General features: G+C 36.0%; 1 protein-coding gene across 1 annotated transcript in view; it reads left to right on the top strand.

Annotated features, from left to right (window-relative positions):
* Positions 1–20,159, top strand: part of DACH1 (dachshund family transcription factor 1) — a 374,169-nt gene that overhangs the window by 204,915 nt on the left and 149,095 nt on the right. The window contains 1 exon segment of the mRNA XM_065895933.1: positions 18,404–18,565. Within this exon segment, the coding sequence (XP_065752005.1) occupies positions 18,404–18,565 (162 nt within the window).

The following is a 20,159-nucleotide window of genomic DNA, read 5'->3' as shown; positions in this document are numbered from 1 at the left end:
TCTAAACTTATCCTTTGAGATTTTTGTTAGGTAATGTTGCTTGTGTCCATGCAACTATATCTCTTTTTTGATGTGACTTTACCATAATATATGTCTTGTCATAAAATATCTTTGGAGTCAAGATGTATGTGTAATAATAATGCATAATGTAATGATAATGCAAATCCTTTTGTAGTTTTTGCAAAATATATATTCCCTTTGATTAGAACATATATTAAAATTGTTTCCATCATCTTAAAATCATTTTCCTTATGACATTGACTTGTGAATATTAGTGTCTTTTGATGTCAGAGGACAATAACAATAGCCTACATATATGGAGTGCTTTGCACAATTGAAGTTCATTGCGTGTATTCACTCATATGATTTTTTAAAAATTAATTAATTTATTTATTTTTGGCTGTGTTGGGTCTTCGTTTCTGTGCGAGGGCTTTCTCTAGTTGTGGCAAGCGGGGGCCACTCTTCATCGCGGTGTGCGGGCCTCTCACTATCGCGGCCTCTCCCGTTGCAGAGCACAGGCTCCAGACGCGCAGGCTCAGTAATTGTGGCTCACGGGCCCAGTTGCTCTGCGGCATGTGGGATCTTCCCCGACCAGGGCTCGAACCCGTGTCCCCTGCATTGACAGGCAGATTCTCAACCACTGCGCCACCAGGGAAGCCACACTCATTTTGATTTTGATAACCACCATAATATGTAGGTACTTTTATCAGTCTTATTTCCAAGGCAGTTAAGTGAGTTGTCTAAGGTCGTTTAGTAAGTTGTGGATTCAAATTTTATACACTCTTGAAATTTGATCCAGAGTTCATTCATGCAAGTACTTATAAAATTCTTTATGAGGAATATGATTTTCTACCAGGTTCTGTTATTGATCCTGGGAAATACAGTTGAAGGAACAGATTCATGGGAGTGATGTCATGGGCCTGGCTCTGCCATTTGTTCTCCACAAGTAGTGTCAGCTCTGTCAGTAGTGGGGATAGTAATGCAAAACAAGGCAGCAAAGGACCGTCTCTGATGGACTGATAGCAAGATGAAGGAACAAAACTGTCATTATGAAACACCTATGTCCATTTTTCACACATCCTATGTCATTTAATGTTCTCACCAATTCTGTGAGAGACAGGCAACACATGATCGTCTCTATTATAGCTGGGGTAAGTTAATTGAAATTGTCAGAAATTAGGTCTTGCAAACAGAGGCCATCTACCCAATGACAGAGGGTGGACTGAATCTCAGATCTTAGACTGCAAATCCTATATTCTTTGTCCGAAGCCATATTTCTGCTATTGCCCTCAATTTTTATACTTCATTAAACTTTTTCATTTTACTGTTGATGATAGCAAAGATGGAAGTGAGGAAGAGACCAAACAGCAATGACATGGCAATAGACGTGTGAATGCTTAAAGCTACTGTTGCCTCTCTCTCTCCCCTCAACCCTCTCAGTCAGTTTCTCTCTCTCTCATTCTCTTCCCTCTCTTCAGTTCTGCAGTTGCTGCTTCAAGTTTTCCTACACTGGTCTGCATCCTTAAGAAGAAAGAACATGAATCCAATAGTTTTAGTACTGCATCAAAGCATTGAAAAATATCACTACCAGCTTTAGCCACTTCACTATCATGAGAAATATTTAAATGACTGTTTGATATAGCTCGAAAGTGACCAGTTCCTTGGTGTCACATTCCGTAACGATTTATAAATTTGATTGTCCAGCAATCGAATGAAGGACAACATCTTATTATTCATTCTATAGGCATGCCATCTTATTATTTATTCTATGGATATCTCCAGCTAGATGTGGAAAAGGAAGCTCAAAGCAATTGAGTGCTATTTCATGTTTCTGTTCCTGGTAGTTCTAAACGTAAAACTCAAGATCACTACTGTGATTTTATAGAACTTTTCTGTACAAGGACTTCATTATGAGAAGTAAAATAGTGCCTTGAGAAAAACAATGATATTATCCTCTGAATCTAGGTACATGCTCACTGTTGAGCAAGCATGGGACAGATTTAAAATGATGGAAGATTTAGAATAGCAATGTATTTGGGCTTCTATTTGAGGCTGTTGACAATTTTCTTCAATATTCCCCAATAAGCTTTTATTGCAGGTCTTGTTAGTTGCTACCCAATAACCCCTTATCAGTCTCCTCCTCTATAACAAAGCCCTAATTTTATTTAGAAATTCACATTTTTCTCCAACCATAAACTGGCATGATCAGGTGATATAATTGTGACTAATGAGTTCTGAGGGGTGATTCGTTAAGGGTGTCTCTTGAGGAAGAATTCTTTGTGGGATAAAGAGAAATATATAGAATAAATAGCTCCTCACTTTTTTGCTTGGATGCCTAAAATTATTGTAGCCAACTTTCTAACATGGAGATATTTTCCAATATATTGAGGCTAGCAGAAAGGAAGTATGGAAATAATTTGGGTCCTCGACATGGTTGACCTACCGACTTAACCAACTCTAGCTGTGCTCCTGAAATTTTTTTTTTAGAAGGACTGCTATGGTTTTAGGATTATATTATTATTATTATGTAATTTGGTGATTTTTTTCTTACTTGCTCTCTGCTTTCCCACCCAACTTCACAGCTCATGCCTTACAATGTAATGGTAAAATATGTCAAGACTTCACATTTGTGACAGTGTGCAGATTGTTTCATTGTCATCCTAGTATCATTGTTATTATCATGTTTATAAAGTGATATGATAGTGTCAGATGACAGACATGAAGTAAAAATCACTTTCATTACTTAATATGATAAGCATGGCATCCCAACAAAATCAAAATTTGGCTGTAGCCTCAGGTATATTTAATGCTACCCATGCCTTTCCTGTTTTTTGTTCATCTGCTTTTTGCTTAGCAGTTTCTACCAGATGCCAGGATATTGGTAAATAGTAATGATATATATTCTGTGTTTTTTGGAATTTATCAGGATATACAATGAAATGGAGATTTTATTGTTTTTTTTCTTTCAGAGTTTAATCAGAGTGTATTTACTGCTGCAAGTGCAGACCTAGAAGTTACTTTTCACTCACTAAAATGTTCAAGTGTGGCTTTCTTATGATTATTGCAAACTTTCAGGTACATTGAATAAAACAAAATAATATAGATCTTGTTCGCCACTATGTGATATACATAAATTCCTTTTGAGGTATTGTTAGTGTGTCTTTGAACACTTTGCAATTTTCCACATGACTAAAATTGACAAAAGATATGGATCTTTTGTAATAATGACTAAACTTGTACATATTGCTCAGATTTTCACACCAGAATGAAGAAAGCTGGTGGAATGGGTCGCTTGTGAAATACTTAGCTTTTTAATGACATATATTAGACTCTCTGTGATTACCAACACTCTACTGTTGTCTTATTAGTCACTTTTTAGTGGCTGAAGAAAATTTGTTTTGACTGTCTCATTGTTTGGAAGAAAAGCTGTTGCAGAAGTTTTATGTCTGTTTTTGGTTCTGTTACACTGGAAAGGGCATATTCCTGTCTCAAAGACTTTTCTTCAAGGACTTACAAGCCAGAGCTCAGTGTCTGAGTTTGTTTCCAAACTTGAATTTCTCGAGTTTCAGAGAGACAGACTTCTATTAGGCCACCGGGCTAGCACAGCAATGTTTAGATATTATTTCAATCAAAGAACTGTGTTCCATTACTCTAGGATCTATGTCAAGCTGTGGATTAGGTTAAAAAACCAACAAAAGCTCCTGGTGGTTGAAAGATTATAAGTATTTTGCTACATTACTACATTGCAGGCATGAGCACGTTCTTTCAGGATTTTAGAGTTTCACAACGTTACAATTAATTAATTGTGTCTATCTAGCTAAAACACTAGTCAGAGTTACCGTCTGCACTTTTAATAAATCCTTTGAATTCCCTTGATCTTTCTTTTTTCTTATCCTCTCTGTGTACTGTAGCAAAACTTTCCCAAACCCATAAAACTTTGATTAATGGAATAAAGAATTAGATTTGAGATACCTGTTTTTGTTACTCTCCCATGCTTCTCTGACCTTGGGGTCACTTTCTAAATGTACCTCAGCCTTTTTCAAAAACTGGTAAATTAAATAAACTGAAATTTATATAAAGCATGACCATCCTTGCTGTTACTAAGTTCTTTATCCACAAATGTATACAACTAGCCATTTACTACTATACACATTCAAATACAGTGTTTCTGTTCTAGTAGTTTACATTCATTCCTTCATTTTCTTCACCTTTTCATTCTTTTGCTCCCCAACTACATGCATGCATACAAATTAGGTAGAAAATAGAGTGGGGCAAAAAAAATTGTTTATCATTGACAGTGTTTTTCACTGTAACCTTTGGGTAGCACTTCTTGGTTTCTTGCATGAAATCAAAAACTATTCATTGATTCTAAAACCCTCTACTAATTAATAACAACGAATTGCCTCACTCTGCTTCAGTTTCTGGATATCCAGGTTTAACTATGCTTTTGGAAAACCTGTGTTTTTATCCTCAATTTTCTATGCAAAGAACGCAACATTTTTTTCCATTCGGAATTTACATTAAATCATCTTTAATTTCTAGGTTTTCCACTTTCTCCTTAGTCTCTCTCTCTCTCTCTCTCTCTCTCTCTCTCTCTCTCTCTCTCTCTCTCTTTCTCTCTCTCTCAGCAAATATAGAAAAGAAGCAAAGCTGCTACTATCAACGTGCTTCAGCCTCGACCCCGGGAGAACTCAGTGTCTCCCAGATGTGTGAAGTGTATCTCTTAGTAGGGACCCTGGTCCTGCTTTCAACTGGTGCTGCCAGTGTAAGCAGCTATGATGTTCGGATTCAAAGGTGACCCGAGATAGCATCCTGGGGACATGTCCATGGAATGAAGTAGAGCCCAATTCTGTCCATGTGCTGCCAGGTGGGAAGAGGGTTGGGTGTCCTGCTGAGGGCATTGTGATTTGTGGGTAGAATCTGGTAGGGGTGTCCAGTTCAGAGCATCAAGCCAACCCTCTTTCCTTTCTGTTTAAGAGTATCTAAAGTAAGATGCAGAACATGGCTTCTTCCCTTTCTCACAGCTTGGGTAACTCTGTTGGTGATGTGAGGATCTGTATCTTATTTATGCTGTGGTGTGGAGATTAAGATGTTGCAGTTGAGGCTATGATAACTTTTATACTCAATACAGTGCCTCCTGAAAAAAGGAGGGTTTTTAAAATTTAATTCTTATTTTATATTGGGGTATAGTTGATTTACAATGTTGTGTTTGTTTCCAGTGTACAGCAAACAGATTCATGTATACATACCCACTTCAGATCTAGAGATACATACAGACTGAAAGTGAGGAGATGGAAAAAGGTATTCCATGCAAATGGAAATCAAAAGAAAGCTGGAGTAGCAATGCTCATATCAGACAAAAAGGGAGATTTAGTTCAGAAGAACTCAGTTCATTTTCTTCTCTAGAAAATAATGAAAAAAAAAAAACTATTCACAGGCCATTGTTGGATGAGAATATCAGCTAAAAACATAGACTTGTTCTTAAAATTTTTAATTGCATAATGATAACATGAATTATTTCACTGCTAGTATTTTTGATTCTGAAAATAAAAGAAGGATTTTTTTGGTGTGTCTAAAACAGGGCAGACAGTACATAGATAATGTACTTATTTATGATACATTTAATGAATTTTAAATCTACAGTAGACTTTGTGCACCAATGGTGAGATGACAAAGCATCATATTTTGCTAAGTTGGAGACCCAATTTAAGAGTTAGATTTGCAAAAACTACATGTCTTCTTCCTCCCTTTTGTAGTTTTACATTTAGCTAGAGAGGTTGTTCTCTAAGATTCAACACCTAAATAATGAATTTTTTTGTATTGTTCAAAGCTGACCTCTGCTTTTAGAAAAGTTTATCTGCACTTTCTCATCTGTTTAGAAACATACATTTTTGGTTAAGAGATGGAAGACAATCTCTCTTTGTCTTTTTTTTTTTTTTCCCCCTGAGCTAGGGAGGTTGAGATAAAAAAGAATGACTGCTTTAAAAGTCACACATGGCTGTAATTTAAGATTTTTTCCCTCTCATTGTCCGTAACAGTTGAAAGAAACCTTCAATGAAAGTTTATTAACTAGGCCAATGCCTGAGGCAATAAAGGTTCATTTATTACCAGTTTCTTGGCTGTTTTTCTTCTTCTATTTTTCGGTTAAACTCATAGTGTAAGATAATACTTCACAAAATTAAACCTTTGACCTTCTGTAGAGTTAAGTCTCCTTTGATTAGATAAAGTAACAATTTATGGTCCAGCATGAGGTTGCACATGAAATGAATAATGCAATAGACTCCGTGTGGACTGAGAATCTATTGCTTTTGAAAAGATGAATGCTGTTTAAAGGGGGAAAAGTCCACTTAAGTGTGTTGTCTTTATTCAGTGTGCACTTTAGCAATATTTCAAAAGGCTTTACTTCCAAGATAAAGTTATGTTTGAATTTTCTAATTCTCAGAAGGAAGATGTATGGCAAAAATACTGCGAAAAGCTTTGTAACTCTTTGTGGGACTGTCTTATGAGTGATTATGCCACGCACTCCAGGTATTAACAAAAGCTGAATTATAAAATAGTCACATGAAGAAAATGACCATTGCTTTTACAAATGGAGTTCTATAATGATGGGACAATTAGCATAGCATAACTCGCGATAACATGATGAGCTACTATTAACATGACAAATTGATATTTGATAAATTTTACCAACAAGAAGCAGAGCGACAAGAATAAAATAAAATCATAATAATATTAAGCTAGGTTCTTAATTTTTAAACCAACTCATAGGAGTTCAGTTTTTGGTTATTATGATATAGCAACTTTGGTGAATAACAGTAATGTTTTAAATTTTATTTTGCTTAAGTCATGTTATACTTTTGAAATTCCGTAACGCGTTGCCAGAAGAGTGATTGGATATGATTTTCCAGATATTCCTCTCATTTTTCCACGTGCTCTTTTCAAAATTATTTGGCAAAATTGAGAAAAGTCTCAAATCAGTCAGTGAAAATATTTTATTGGAATTGTCTAATGACTCCAGAATAGATACACATGCTTTCAGACTCAGAGTTGATGTTTATTTCTATCTTCAGCTCCGTGGAGGTAGAGAAATGTGTACACAGCACAGGTTCGTGTTTCACACGAAGCTGTTGTGATTAGCTGGTTGTTTAAATTACTAATTGACATGCAGAAGTTGAATGCTTGAGAGAAGTGTTTTAGTTTTAGTTTGGTTCTTTTTCAATTAGCTTAAATTATTTAAGATGAATAAATCTACTGCAGTGATTTAGTTTCTTTTAATAGAATCTCATGGTACAACATAAATTAGGTCAAGAGAAGCCATTGGATCAGTGCAACTATAGACTTTGCTCATAAATGAAGAGATGTAAGGAAAATGGAAGATTCGCTCTGACTTACTACTGTTTTGAAATAAAGTAAAAGGTTTTATCGGAATGTACAAAAGACTAGCATTTATTGCCATGTTAGAAATTAGATGTTTCTTTCTGTTGTAATGCTTTTGCAGTAAAAAAAAAAAAAAAAAAAATAGAAATGAATAGTGCAATGCCAACCATTGGTAATTCTTTGACATCCACCTGCTCTTGTTCGTAGGTGAGCTGGGTTGAATATATGCATCAAACCTCAGTAAGGGAAATAGTTTTGAACATAGACAGCATTTATTTCCTGAACAATAAAGTACACGTTTGCCTCAGAATCAGGCAATTTAAGTAACTTGTCTAAATTACACTAAAAAAATTAAGTAACCTGACTATGATTACAAAGGCATGCCATGATTAAGGCTTCATGCCATCCTCTAGGAGATGACGACCACTTGAGGCTATGGACTGAGAGCTATATTTCTTTGTAATATTCCTTGTCACGTGGCACTATTTATTTTTCTAAATTAATCAGGATTATTCTTTTCCATAGTCCAACTTTAAAACTGCAACTAAAATCCTATGTTTCCAAGCACTACAATTGGACTCTCACACTTCATATTTTTCTTGAAATCACATAGGGAAAATACATTTCTTGTCGGCTGATTATGGAGATTCAATGAGATGGTGATATAAATGTAAGAACCCAATGACAAAAATGTGAAGAATATATTGCTTCAAATAGTCCTTCCTTTCCTATCCTATTGTTATTCAGTGAATATGGCTATATATTTTTCTCTACCCAGACCCTGACCTCTATTTAAAAAGTGTGTATGTGTCATTATATATATATAATGATGTGTGTGTGTGTGTATATATATATATAGTAATATATATATATATTTCTTGAGTCTTTTCCTTTATATTACTATTTCAGAAAAAATTTTTGGCCACATCGTCTCCAGCTATTTCTGTCTCATTGAGTAACTCCCCCAAACAAAACTTGCATGTAAAAATGGCCACCTCTATTATAATTTTTTTCTCATATCCTCTCCTCACCAACAAGCAAACACTGACAGAGCCCTACATGCTACCAGGATTCTGGAAAAAGAAAAAAAAGAGACTTATTGAAGTATCAAAGGAGTTAGAAGAGCATTTACATGGTGTTGAGAAAAGTAGGAGAACATTTGGAAAGACTATTCTTAGGCTGAAATGCCAGTGCGGTGACTTTGGCAGGAAATTAAATTTATGACACCGTTTCCTCTTTTCACTTATTATACTGCCTGAACTGTCACCAATATATTGACAAGTAGCCTCTTTTAAAAACATCCTTTCACAATGTCACATACTGTCAGCTACTCTCAGGTTGGTAAGAGCCACCTGCCTGGGGCCAATGCTTTGAGTAATTTGGGGTGATGAGTCATGTACCTAGTAAGAAGTATTGGGCCTTAGACAAATATGAGAACATCCAATGCCCAGTTTAGTGGAGAATGGAATAATAATAATGAGAAGAGCGCTTTAAAGAAAATTCAAGGCAAATGTTACCTCTTTCAATTTGGTTCTATTTATAATTTTTTCTATATTCAAGATATAGAGAGGAAAATAATTTATGTGCCTTTCTCCTTTTCCTTGTTGCTCTGTATCTAAAATATAGGACTCAGGGTAATATTATAAGCAATATATTTCACCAGTAGTACAGGTTAAAAGTTTTGTGCACAGAGTTGAATGACCGTTGTTTCTGTGGCAGATATATTCAAAATTTTATAAAACGGAATCACAAATGAACATTTAGATCAGGTTTTTAAGTGGAATCAACTTATACTTGTGGCATCATCTGAGTGCCTGTAACCTTGGTTTCCTGTGCAATCCATAAGCTACTTGAGAAAAGAGGATTCATTTTCCTTCAATGATTCCATAGTTTACTGTATTCTGTACTTTTCTTTTTTCGCTTATTGACAGAGGCAGTGTGGCCAGTGCTGAAGTGGGAGTTAGGGGAATTGGGCTTAATCTATCATTATTTAATGGTGTGACTTTATAGAAATGATTAACCTCGCTGCCCCTAAATCTCATCATCAGTAAAATAAAGGGGTCGCAGTAGATAAAGTCTTTCTCATCTCTATGTTTTATAAGTCTAGACTCCAAGTGGCTGTTAAGAAATATTTTTCTAAAGGTGGTAATGTTAACAGATAGAGTCGAAGTGAAAGTTATATATTCAAGACCTTGTTGTGTCAGGTTAAACTTTTCATAAATTATCTATTTTCTTATTTTAAATCATAGTAGTTTAAACATTCGAATTGATTCTGTTTCATCCTGATTCTATGAGTTAGTGATTAGAAGTTGAGTGTTTCAAAAACTTCCATGGAAGTTTCTCAGTGATTTTACATGTGGCCAAATAACATCAAGATGGGGTCCCCTCCCTCTGACTTCACTACTGCTATTTCTTCCTAAACTCTGGGAGACTGTAGATTTTAAGCTAATCAGAAAAGAATGCTAAACTTGATGTCTACTTGATTTATTAGTGATTATCAATATTATAATAAACTCTTTCTGTATATTTCTCCAAATTAATAGTTTTTCTTGTTAATTGACACATTTAAAAATCTAATTTAATCAATTGAAAAACTGGAAACTGATATAGGGAGTGTTTCCATTAACAGCCTCTAAGATCAATTTTCCTTTTCTCTGCAGAATATAAATGTGTTTCAAAGGGCAAGAAAAATCAGTCTAATGGACATTAGGAGACAAACTCAACACTCAAAATCTTCAGTCTACCCTGCTTTACAATTAAGTTACTTATTCTAGTTGATTATCATTTCTGTTATTTCATCATTCAAGGGTGAGGACAGGCATAGTTCAATCACAATTTCTGTTTATTTAAAAAGTATTGAGAAATAAAATAACTGGGAAAATTAGTTTCAGTGTTTTAGACAGCTGGTATTTAAATAAGGATAGGAAGAAGACATGGTGGAAAAAGGTACTGGTGTTTTCAAGTTGTTATATTGAGCCAAGAGTTCTTCTAAGACTTGGAGTGATTTCAATTGAGTTGTAATTCAAACTCATGTAGAGCTTACAATGCACCTTCAACAGAGTTTTGCAAAGACTCTATAGGATCTGTCAGGAGCAGAAAGATTACTTCACAGTAATGACTGTTGAATTGAACTATGCTTTCTGATGTTTTACTTTCTGAATTGAATTGTTGGACAAGATTAATTGCACACAATGAGAGTTTTAAATGAATGACTATGTAAAGCATTAAGTATCTCTGTATGCCACTTGGGGGAGAAAAAGCTAGAAGGTTTAAATGAATAAATGTATTTAAGGCACAGAATGCCTGGACTAATTTTAAAATTCCTTTACTAACATCCTTTATTGAAAATAGAAACCCACTTTATTCATCTGTCTTTGTTATATTGCTCTAGCTGAAGTAATTTAATATTCCTGCTTTCCACTAATCTTGTAGTTCAACAGAAGTAAACAATAGGTTTCATAAATTAAAAATACACTCTTCTGAACATGCTTATAAGATTAAAAAAACAAGGCTGTAAACATTTATGACTGAAACAAACTAGATTGTTCAAATACTGCCATGATGTATCATGTATATCAATATGGCACTGATATCAGTTAGAATGCAAACAAGGTTTTAAATGATGTGCCCCTTCATTTCAGCTGGAGAATCCGCTTCACACCATCTGCCTATCAGATGGTTAGGAACCAGGGCTGCGTATTAATGCCACATGTTCGATTTTCCTCCTTCTTGTAATGGTTAGATTCATATTGCTAATAGCTGTGCATGAGCACTGTCGATGAAATTTCTGTGATGGTGGAGTGATGAGATATTTATAAGCTGCCTGTCTCCCTGAATAAGCAATAGGAAGAATGCCAGACATAAATAACTTATCAATTCCAGAATATTAATAATAACTACTATTGGCTATAAATGAGTGCATGTTAGAGTACTTTTTTCTACATTTGGGTAAAGTGACATAGCCTAATAAAAAGTCTATCATATGGAAGCTTTGAATGCTTACTATCTCTTGCTTATAACTAATTTTATTTAGCCATTAGGTCTTGGGAAATGCATTTTATATGGAATGTGATGTAAAAGTAGACAACATATCAAACATTTGGAAGTCATCTTGATGTCTTTGAAACCAAAGATCAAAGATTAGACCTTTCAAGTTAATGAGCAAACAAACAGATCAGAGAAAGAATTTGACAGCAATATGTCTCTTTTATTGATATTTATAATCTATAGTTGTAATCTGCTCTTTATAACTAGGGGTACTAACTTATTTGAAAAAAATAGAATGGGGATACTTTTCCCTTTTTAGAGAGAGCAATCAGGATTGTATAACAGCATTTGAAGGATTTAAAGGCTGTTTTGATGAAAGTTGAGAACAGAAGAAAAATGCTATCTTTGCAAAGCAAAATAAGGCTCTCAAGGAATAATAATGCCTGCTTCCCTTCCAAATGATAAACCCATGGATTGGTTTCAGGATATTGAATTGAAGTAGCAAAGGGTTTGTATCAATATAGCACAGAGTGGAGACAGTCATTTTATGATAAATTTGATCAGTGTAGGCTACTAAATCAAATGATTTGATAGAAGCATGATTTTCAGGTGTCCATTTGTCAAATGTTTAAATTTTCACCATACACTGTTAGATAACTTTTGTCATATTTGCATTTTTGTGAATAACTGAACAAAGGTAAAACTAAATGACCTGATGGATATTACAGGTTACTTGATAATGTTTACTACCATTTTCAGAGGGCTTAGTATGTGCCCATGCTGTTGTGTACATTATTTTACCTTTATTCCCCACAATACTGCTATGAGGTCAGAACTGATATCTCTGCTTTAAAGACAGGAATTTGGAAGCCTTAGGAATTACATAACTTGCTGCAGTAGTTCATATAAATTTGATGCATGTTGTCCAAAGTTTGTATGGCTTTTTGGAGTGTTTTGTTTTCCAATGACTGTATGTTTACTCCTTATATGATAGTGAGTTTACATAGCTAGGAATTTCCATGCCAGTCACTGTTTCAACAAGAACTTTAAAAGGTTTTCATGGACCATCAAAAAATAAAAGTACAAGTAGGGCTTCCCTGGTGGCGCAGTGGTTGAGAGTCCGCCTGCCGATGCAGGGGACACGGGTTTGTGCCCCGGTCCGGGAAGATCCCTCATGCTGCGGAGCGGCTGGGCCCGTGAGCCATGGCCGCTGAGCCTGCGCGTCCGGAGCCTGTGCTCCGCACCGGGAGAGGCCGCAACAGTGAGAGGCCTGTGTACCGCAAAAAAAAAAAAAAAAAAAAAAAAGAAAGAAAGAAATAAAAGTACAAGTAAAAATAAAGAATTTCTAACAATAGCTGGTTAAAAAAGTAATATAGAATTTGCTCTGAAGGAGTAGAACAGAATGGAGCCTGCTGCAATGAGTTTGTAGCATAATTCAAACACTAATATGACAAGCTGTTTTTCTAAATTGTATGTAAAAATCTATTCATTCTTTTGAATTGTAAGTGGTAGAGTTCGTGAAGATCAAATAGAAAAAAAAGAAGCCTAAATATTTTTGCATGACATAAGGCCTATGGGCTTTAGCCTAAGTTTGATGTACAGTCCCTTTTCTGAGGGCCAAAAGAAGGTCTACGAGTTGCACAGTATATGACTTATTATCCTTTCTCTGAAGGAAAACATCTTTTTTAAACCAACTATCTCTCAATACATTATTTTATCAATGGCAAAAGAATTTTAAGTATACATTAAAGTTTCCCCATTGCTGATGATAAAATTGGATTTAGAACCTTTTAAAATAAAATGAAATGATACTACATTTGACTTCTCAGTTTAATGTATGTTTTTGTCTTTGTGTGTGAGATACTATAATTGTTCTTGGAGAGTGTAAAAAGAAAGTTTCATGAGGTAAAATAGATGGGTTAATCATTCCTAAGTGTAAGAAAACATTTGTTCATTTATTTGTTTCTTCACCATACACACACACATGCATTATGTAATATATATGTAATTTTTCTCTCAATGACAGAAGGAAATCTGGTGAAAATTTTACCTGATTGAAGAATCTTGAGAAATTACCCAAACTGTTTAATTAACAATTACTGTATATACCAAATAGATTCGTATATGTAAGTGGTTGGTTGATTTAATAACGTGCATGGCTACTGGATCTATAACACACAGAAGTGCTGTGTTACCTGGCTGGCCTCCTTGCTTCTGCTCTGCAAGGGTAGAGGCACAGAAGACTCATTTTTCAAAAGTCTGCATCACACTACAGCAGTATGTCTCAGATTCTGATTATTGGTCCAACCTGTTTTGTATTTTAACAAGTTTCCTTGTTGATTCTTAAGCATACTCACTTTCAGAAACCACCGCAGAGATGATCTACCTAGCTAAAAAGCTTTAACTGTAAGGTGTAGACACACTTTAATAATGTACACTACTGTCATCAAATAATCTAAGGGTAGGGAGCATCAGAATCAAGCTACTGAAAGATAAAAATACTGATTCCTCAGTCCATCTCAGAGATAGGGTCTATGAATGTGGCCCCAAGGAAGATAACCTTCAACTTTACCACACTCTGCAGCTGTATTTGATGTAGATTATCACTTGGAGAAACGCTGGATTACCTAGTTCTAAGGGAAAAATGACTTATTTTGATTGGGAAGAGTTAAAAGCAGTCATAAATTCACTGCTTCAGGGTGAGATATTGAAGGAGAATATGCTGAAGTCTGATTATGAGGCAGGTGGAGAAGAGTTCTAAGTGAGAAAGGGTTATGGAGGGAGGAAAAGTGTGTGGTAAATGTTATGGGCTGCCAGTGTTTACACAAGCAGACCATTCTTTTCTTAAAAATTTTTATTTCATTTTGCAGTATAGTTGATTTACAATGTTGTGTTAGTTTCAGGTATACAGCAAAGTGATTCAGTTACACTATAGGCTATTACAGGATATTGAATATAGTTCAGTATGGCTCAAGGACTTATACAGCAGGTCCTTGTTGTTTATTTTATATATAGTAGAGTGTATCTGTTAATCCCAATTTGCTAATTTACCCTCCATCCCACCTTTCTCCTTTGGTAACATTGTTTGTTTCCTAAGCTGTGAGTCTGATTCTGTTTTGTAAGTAAGTTCATTTGTATCATTTTCTTAGATTCCACATATAAGTGATATCACATGATATTTGTCTTTCTCTGACTTACTTCACTTAGTATAATAATCTCTAGGTGCATGCATGTTGCACAGGTAGAGCATTCTTGATTGGATAGGAAGTGTTTTTACAATGTGAACTCTCTATGAAGTATAGACCAAAAACTAGTGTTATTTTGTGAATTTATTACACTTATTTTTTCAAAGGCAGCTTCAATAGGGAACAAACTATACAGTGGGACCTCTTTCTAAAGTGAGTGTATAGATTCTAAACTAAGTTTTTACTAGAGACAGCAAGTTGGAGGGAATTTGAGAATTACATAAGAGATTTGAAAGGGCCATGGCAAGGCCAACAGGAAGTGCAATCAATGCAGAGGTGAGTGTGAGACTTTCATGATTCTCTCCAGTCCTAGGCAGATGTAGCTTTGGAAAGTAAATGCTTTTTATTAAATTAATGAGATTTGCTACTCCTAGTATATTTACATTGACTGTAATATGAACATAATGTTTTAAATTACTTACATGGATATTGTCAAAATAATGCCCATATTTCTCCTGTGGCTTTCCATGTAATCCAGTTTGAGAAGCGTTTTTTCATTCAGTGACAATTTGTGCCAGGCTTTGTGCTCAATGTTTGGGATACATATACTAAGAAAGTATTTCTGTCCTTTCAGTGTTATAACCTAGTCGGAGGAGCTAGCCCTACACCGACCCCCCCTGAGCGACACCCCCCGCCCCAAAAAAGGAGCAATAAATAGTTTGAGTGAGTTTCTGTTCTCAGATTGCACATTAAAGTGACCTGAGGAACAGTAAACTCAACCAAAATATACAGATGGACGTGTCCGAACCAGAATCTCAGATGGTAGGACTCAGTTCTTTGCATGGTTTTAAAGCCCTGTGGGTGATTCTGATGCACAGAGAATGCAGACTTTCATTCAACAGGGCTGAGAACACAAGTAAGTGGACCACTAGCTCTACTCTTGAGGAGTAGGGTGGAGAAGGTCAGCTCTTTAAAAGAAGTGAGTCTTAGGCTGATTCTTGAAGTGTTGGAGCTCTTTCCCAGGTAGATTGAAGAGTCAGGGTCCTGAGCCTGCTCCTCCTAGGGCATCATATTTAAGCCTCACATGACAGATGAAAGGACAGATCTGGGGCAGGGGACAGGAGAGATTTTCTAGAAAGTCTGAACAGCATGTGCAAAGTCTGGCTTGAAAGAGGAAATGTAGTCCACTAGAGGTTGTGGAAGACCCCTATATGTCTGGAGCACACAGAGCAAAGGAGACCTGGGGGAAAGATAATGCCATACAGATAAGCAGGGTACTTGAGCACACAGGGCCCTGACAGACACATGAAGCACCCACCTTGTTCCTCAGAGCAGGCATCAAATGCCAGGGTTAGATTTTTGTTTTCATAAGGTCACGTTGACTGCAGTATGAATCATAAGAGATTGGAGGTAGAGAAAGTGGAAGCTGTTAAGAAATAATTACAAGACTTCAGGGAACAAAAAGTGGCAGCTTACACTAGGGGAAGCCAGAGGAGATGGAGAAAATTGTCTGAGTGTGAAAGCTATTAAAGAATTAAATTTGAGAACCCATCAAACAGTTAGGTGAGTTAGTGAAACTTAAATCAGCAACTGTTGCAAATGTCATAGCTCTTTCTTCTTGCTTTCATGAAACTGGACTGAAAATAGAATATTTCAAAAGTATTATGGTTATAGCATGTGTGTGTCACACACACATCTATCTGTTGGAATTTGCATTAGAAGTGTAAATCTAAGGGGGGAAAAACTGTCAAATGGAAAAAGAGAAGAGTACCATAAATAAGATCAGATAAATAATAAAATTGTGAAAAACATTTTTAAAAGTCAAGGGTTAATGCCGGCAGCTAAGGAGAAGCAGGATACTTCTAGCTGAGGGAGGCTGCAGCCAGCCCACTGTATCCTGCTTGAGTCATGGCTAGGACTGGGCTTGACTTGCTGCAGTAAAAACTAGAACACAAGGCCTGCCTAGTTTTTACTAAACATTATGTGGCATTCTTCACATAGTTTATCTTATTTAATCCTTCTATTATCCCTTTGTGAAAAGGATGACTTTACAGATGAAGAAACCATACTTAAGAAGATTTTATAGCTTGTGTAAGGCCATACCAAGCATAGTTATGTTTCATGCTACTGAGCTTGATTCAGATCTATCCAATAATAACAATCATATCTCAAGTGGTAGTTTTTTCTTTCTTATTTGAATACTATGGAACAAGATTTACCTGCCACATAAATCAAAGATAAAGACCCTAGATGTGTCATAAATTGGATATGGGACAACACCAGGCAATGAAGGGAAAGGACAAGTGGGATGTTCACATTGGTGACAAGGCGAAACTGAGGAAGAGAGATTTTCTGGGAAACACAAAGAGAATTTTAAGAGAACAGGAAAGAAAATCTTCTGAAACATCTTTGAAGGAAATGAGTAACTGGGGAGAAAATTCAATCATAGGAAGATGAGAGAATCAGTTCAAGTTGGGACTTAAAAGGCAATAAGTGTTCAGTCGAGACCCAGATGAATTCTTTGAGTTCAGATCAGTGCCTTTTTAGGGGGCAGTTACCAGTTTGTCATGCAAAGAGTCAGTCTGAAGGTCTTATTGCGTTGGGGTGAAAGTTGTCAAGGTCTCTTTGGTCTGATCTGTAGGAAAGGTGAGGTATCCCCCTAACCTCAAAAAAAAAAAAAAAAAAAAAAAAAAAAGCAGAGGTTTCTAGGGAAAAAGACCTTCTTCTAATTCCTGAGGCTGCAATTTATTTGCTATAGTAACTAGAAGTGATGATTAGTGGGGAGGAAAAGAGGGAGAGAGGCTTCAGTCTCAAATCCACCAGCTGCAAGTGGAAATAAATCATACATAAATTCAAAGCAGGCTGAAGCGCTGTAGCCAGAAATTCTGAAGCAACATAGCAAAAGGAGTATGAGGGTGTGGGCGGGTGTGTGTGTATATCCTCTCATAGACTGTCAGAGTTTTAGAGTTAGCAGAGATCATTCACACGTTTCAGTGTCTTTCATTTTGCTGATGAAAGATGTCGGATGAAGTGAATTGACTCGGTAAAAGTTCACACGTTTAAGGAAAACAAATCGCTCCTGTGCTCCAAAACCTCTGCTGGTTACCTAGAGCCTGTACCTAAAGCCAGGTCTTCACTTTCTGATCTTCCGTATCTGGCCTCAAACTGTTTTATCTAATCTCATGATCACTGCCACCTCCCGTTTTCTGGATGAACAGAGACAAACTTTCTGGAGACTGTGTGGCATAGTGGTTAGAAAGGTCAACTCTGGGACTAGAATACTGGAGGATGACAAGTGGGGGAAGTGAATCACAGGACTAGAATGTTCCAGACAAAGGCAATGGCAATTGCAAAAGCAGGGGCTTGAAGAGGCAGGGCACGTGTGGGTACTGGGGCCACGTTCAGCATAGGGGGAGCATGGCATGAGAATAGGGAAACTTTGGGTGATTAGGTAGGTTTCCAATTTTAGTGAAAAGCTTTGTGAGTTAAGCTAAGCAGTTCAGATTTCCTTCACCACCCCCTAGTTCCCCCTGACCGTAGGCAGCTGTAGAGGATTTGGAGCCAGGAATGACATGTTCAGATGGGTTTGTTTGAGGGCGAATTCTGTCTGCATTTCTACTACTCTCCTTCTGTGTACAAATCATGTTTTTGCTAATATTGAATATGGGAGTTCAGAGAGCACTCTATGATATCAACATAGTTTCACTGGTTAGCTGGGAATGAATATATGATATCAGAGTGCTGCATAAAGGAAGCAGATACTTCAATATGTTGTATATGTGTTCTATAAAGCACATGGACTCACGTGAAAAATCAGAATTTGAATTACCTCGTTTTTAATTTATTCTTTGAAGGTTTGACAGCAGCAGCTGCAGCAGCTGCCGCTGCTACCAATGCAGCGATCGCCGAAGCAATGAAGGTGAAAAAAATCAAATTAGAAGCTATGAGCAACTATCATGCCAGTAGTAACCAACATGGAGCAGATTCTGAAAATGGGGACATGAATTCAAGTGTCGGTAAGTTTTCTGTTCACTGAAACTTACTGTGATCATTTTGCTACTCAATGACTTTCTTTTCCAGAACAAAATTATTGGCTACTCGTTCAAGAAGTTGGCCCCTTTAGCTTTGAAAATAGTGTACATTTTGAAGAAACCACTTAGCCTAACAACACACACTCGAAATAAATAATTAGCAACATTATTTTTAAATGTAGGAATTAACTTTATGTCTGCAACCTCTACTGTAAGAATTCAGTTAACATCTTTCATAATACAAATAAGTTCTAATAGTCAGAATTCAAAAATATTTATTATAGGTAAGATGACAGAAGAATATTTACAAACAAAACCACACACTAGTTTTTTTATTCTTAATGCATTGGTTATCAAATAAGAAATGTGCCTTAGCAGCAAAACATATAAACTTAATCTTTTCATGTACTGCCAAGAATAAGAATTATGCTGATAATTAATTCTTTCTGTATACATCCATTATCAGTTTCTCTTATTTAAAAATTGCCACTTTAATTTCTTAATTTGATCTTTTTCTTTCTTGAGGTATGGAGGGATGGAAAGTTAACCATTACTGTTTAAACCAAAAAGGAACAGCTTTCTCTTTGCAGAATTAATTTGGGTAATTTGTTTTGTCAAACACAACTTCAAATGAGAGTTAAATTTTTATTGATGATATCTTTAGCGTCTGTGTGTTTGTGACATAAAACATTTTTTTCTGCCACTGCACTGTATTATTTCCCTTTAAAATGTAGAAATCATGCTCAAAATATAATTGAGCAAGAGGAATTTGGATGCAAGATGTACACAAGACTATATCCAACATACATGTTCATGAGAGACACAATAATTTATGGAAGTTCAATTAGATTTCCTTTTCTGTGCAACATTTTAACAGATTATTTCTTTAGCTAATCAGCAGCTCCCTACTTTCAGTCCATTGACCTACAGGTAGGGGGCGTGTATGAAGGAATACTGTGGACTTCAGTGATAAGTCATTTTCACAACTGTTCATGGAATCATGTGCTAGATATGAGTAACCTAGTAGGAAGTAATTTTAAAACACATACACAAAACACCACCACTTCAGTGATGCCAAAGAGCAGCTTCTAATGTAAAAAGGGGAAAAATAGAACTTTTCAACAGAACTGGACAAGAGAAATAGAAAAGGAGAGGCGTTAACGGCTTTGACTTGAGAGTATGATAAAGAAGGAGGTAGCAATTCTTGAACAAAAAGATGTGGAAGAAAGCCAAAGACACGGCTCAAAATCTGAAAAGGACTAAGGGAAGTGCCAGCGTTCGCATTTGCAGTGGTTCTATTGAGAAGATGGAGGGCGGTGGACGGTTTAGGGCATAGTTTACACACATCAATTTAAACTTTTAAAAGTTAAAAACGATACTAAAGTAAAATGAAAGAATTGTAATTCTGTTTTTAGAACTATTGACTACATATTATTTTAAAATACTAGTCTTTTACTTTGCCCAATAAAACAGAGCAAAATTGGACACTTTTAAAAACAAGTAATTGGCCACTCTAAACTATAGTTGTGATTCCAAAGCATAATTTAGATTGTTTTCAAAATTTTAGGAGAGTAAGCCT

Source organism: Phocoena phocoena, chromosome 18 (genome assembly GCF_963924675.1).
Source record: "Phocoena phocoena chromosome 18, mPhoPho1.1, whole genome shotgun sequence".
NCBI classification, from domain to species: domain Eukaryota; kingdom Metazoa; phylum Chordata; class Mammalia; order Artiodactyla; family Phocoenidae; genus Phocoena; species Phocoena phocoena.
This window is presented reverse-complemented; position numbering and strand designations above follow the sequence as displayed.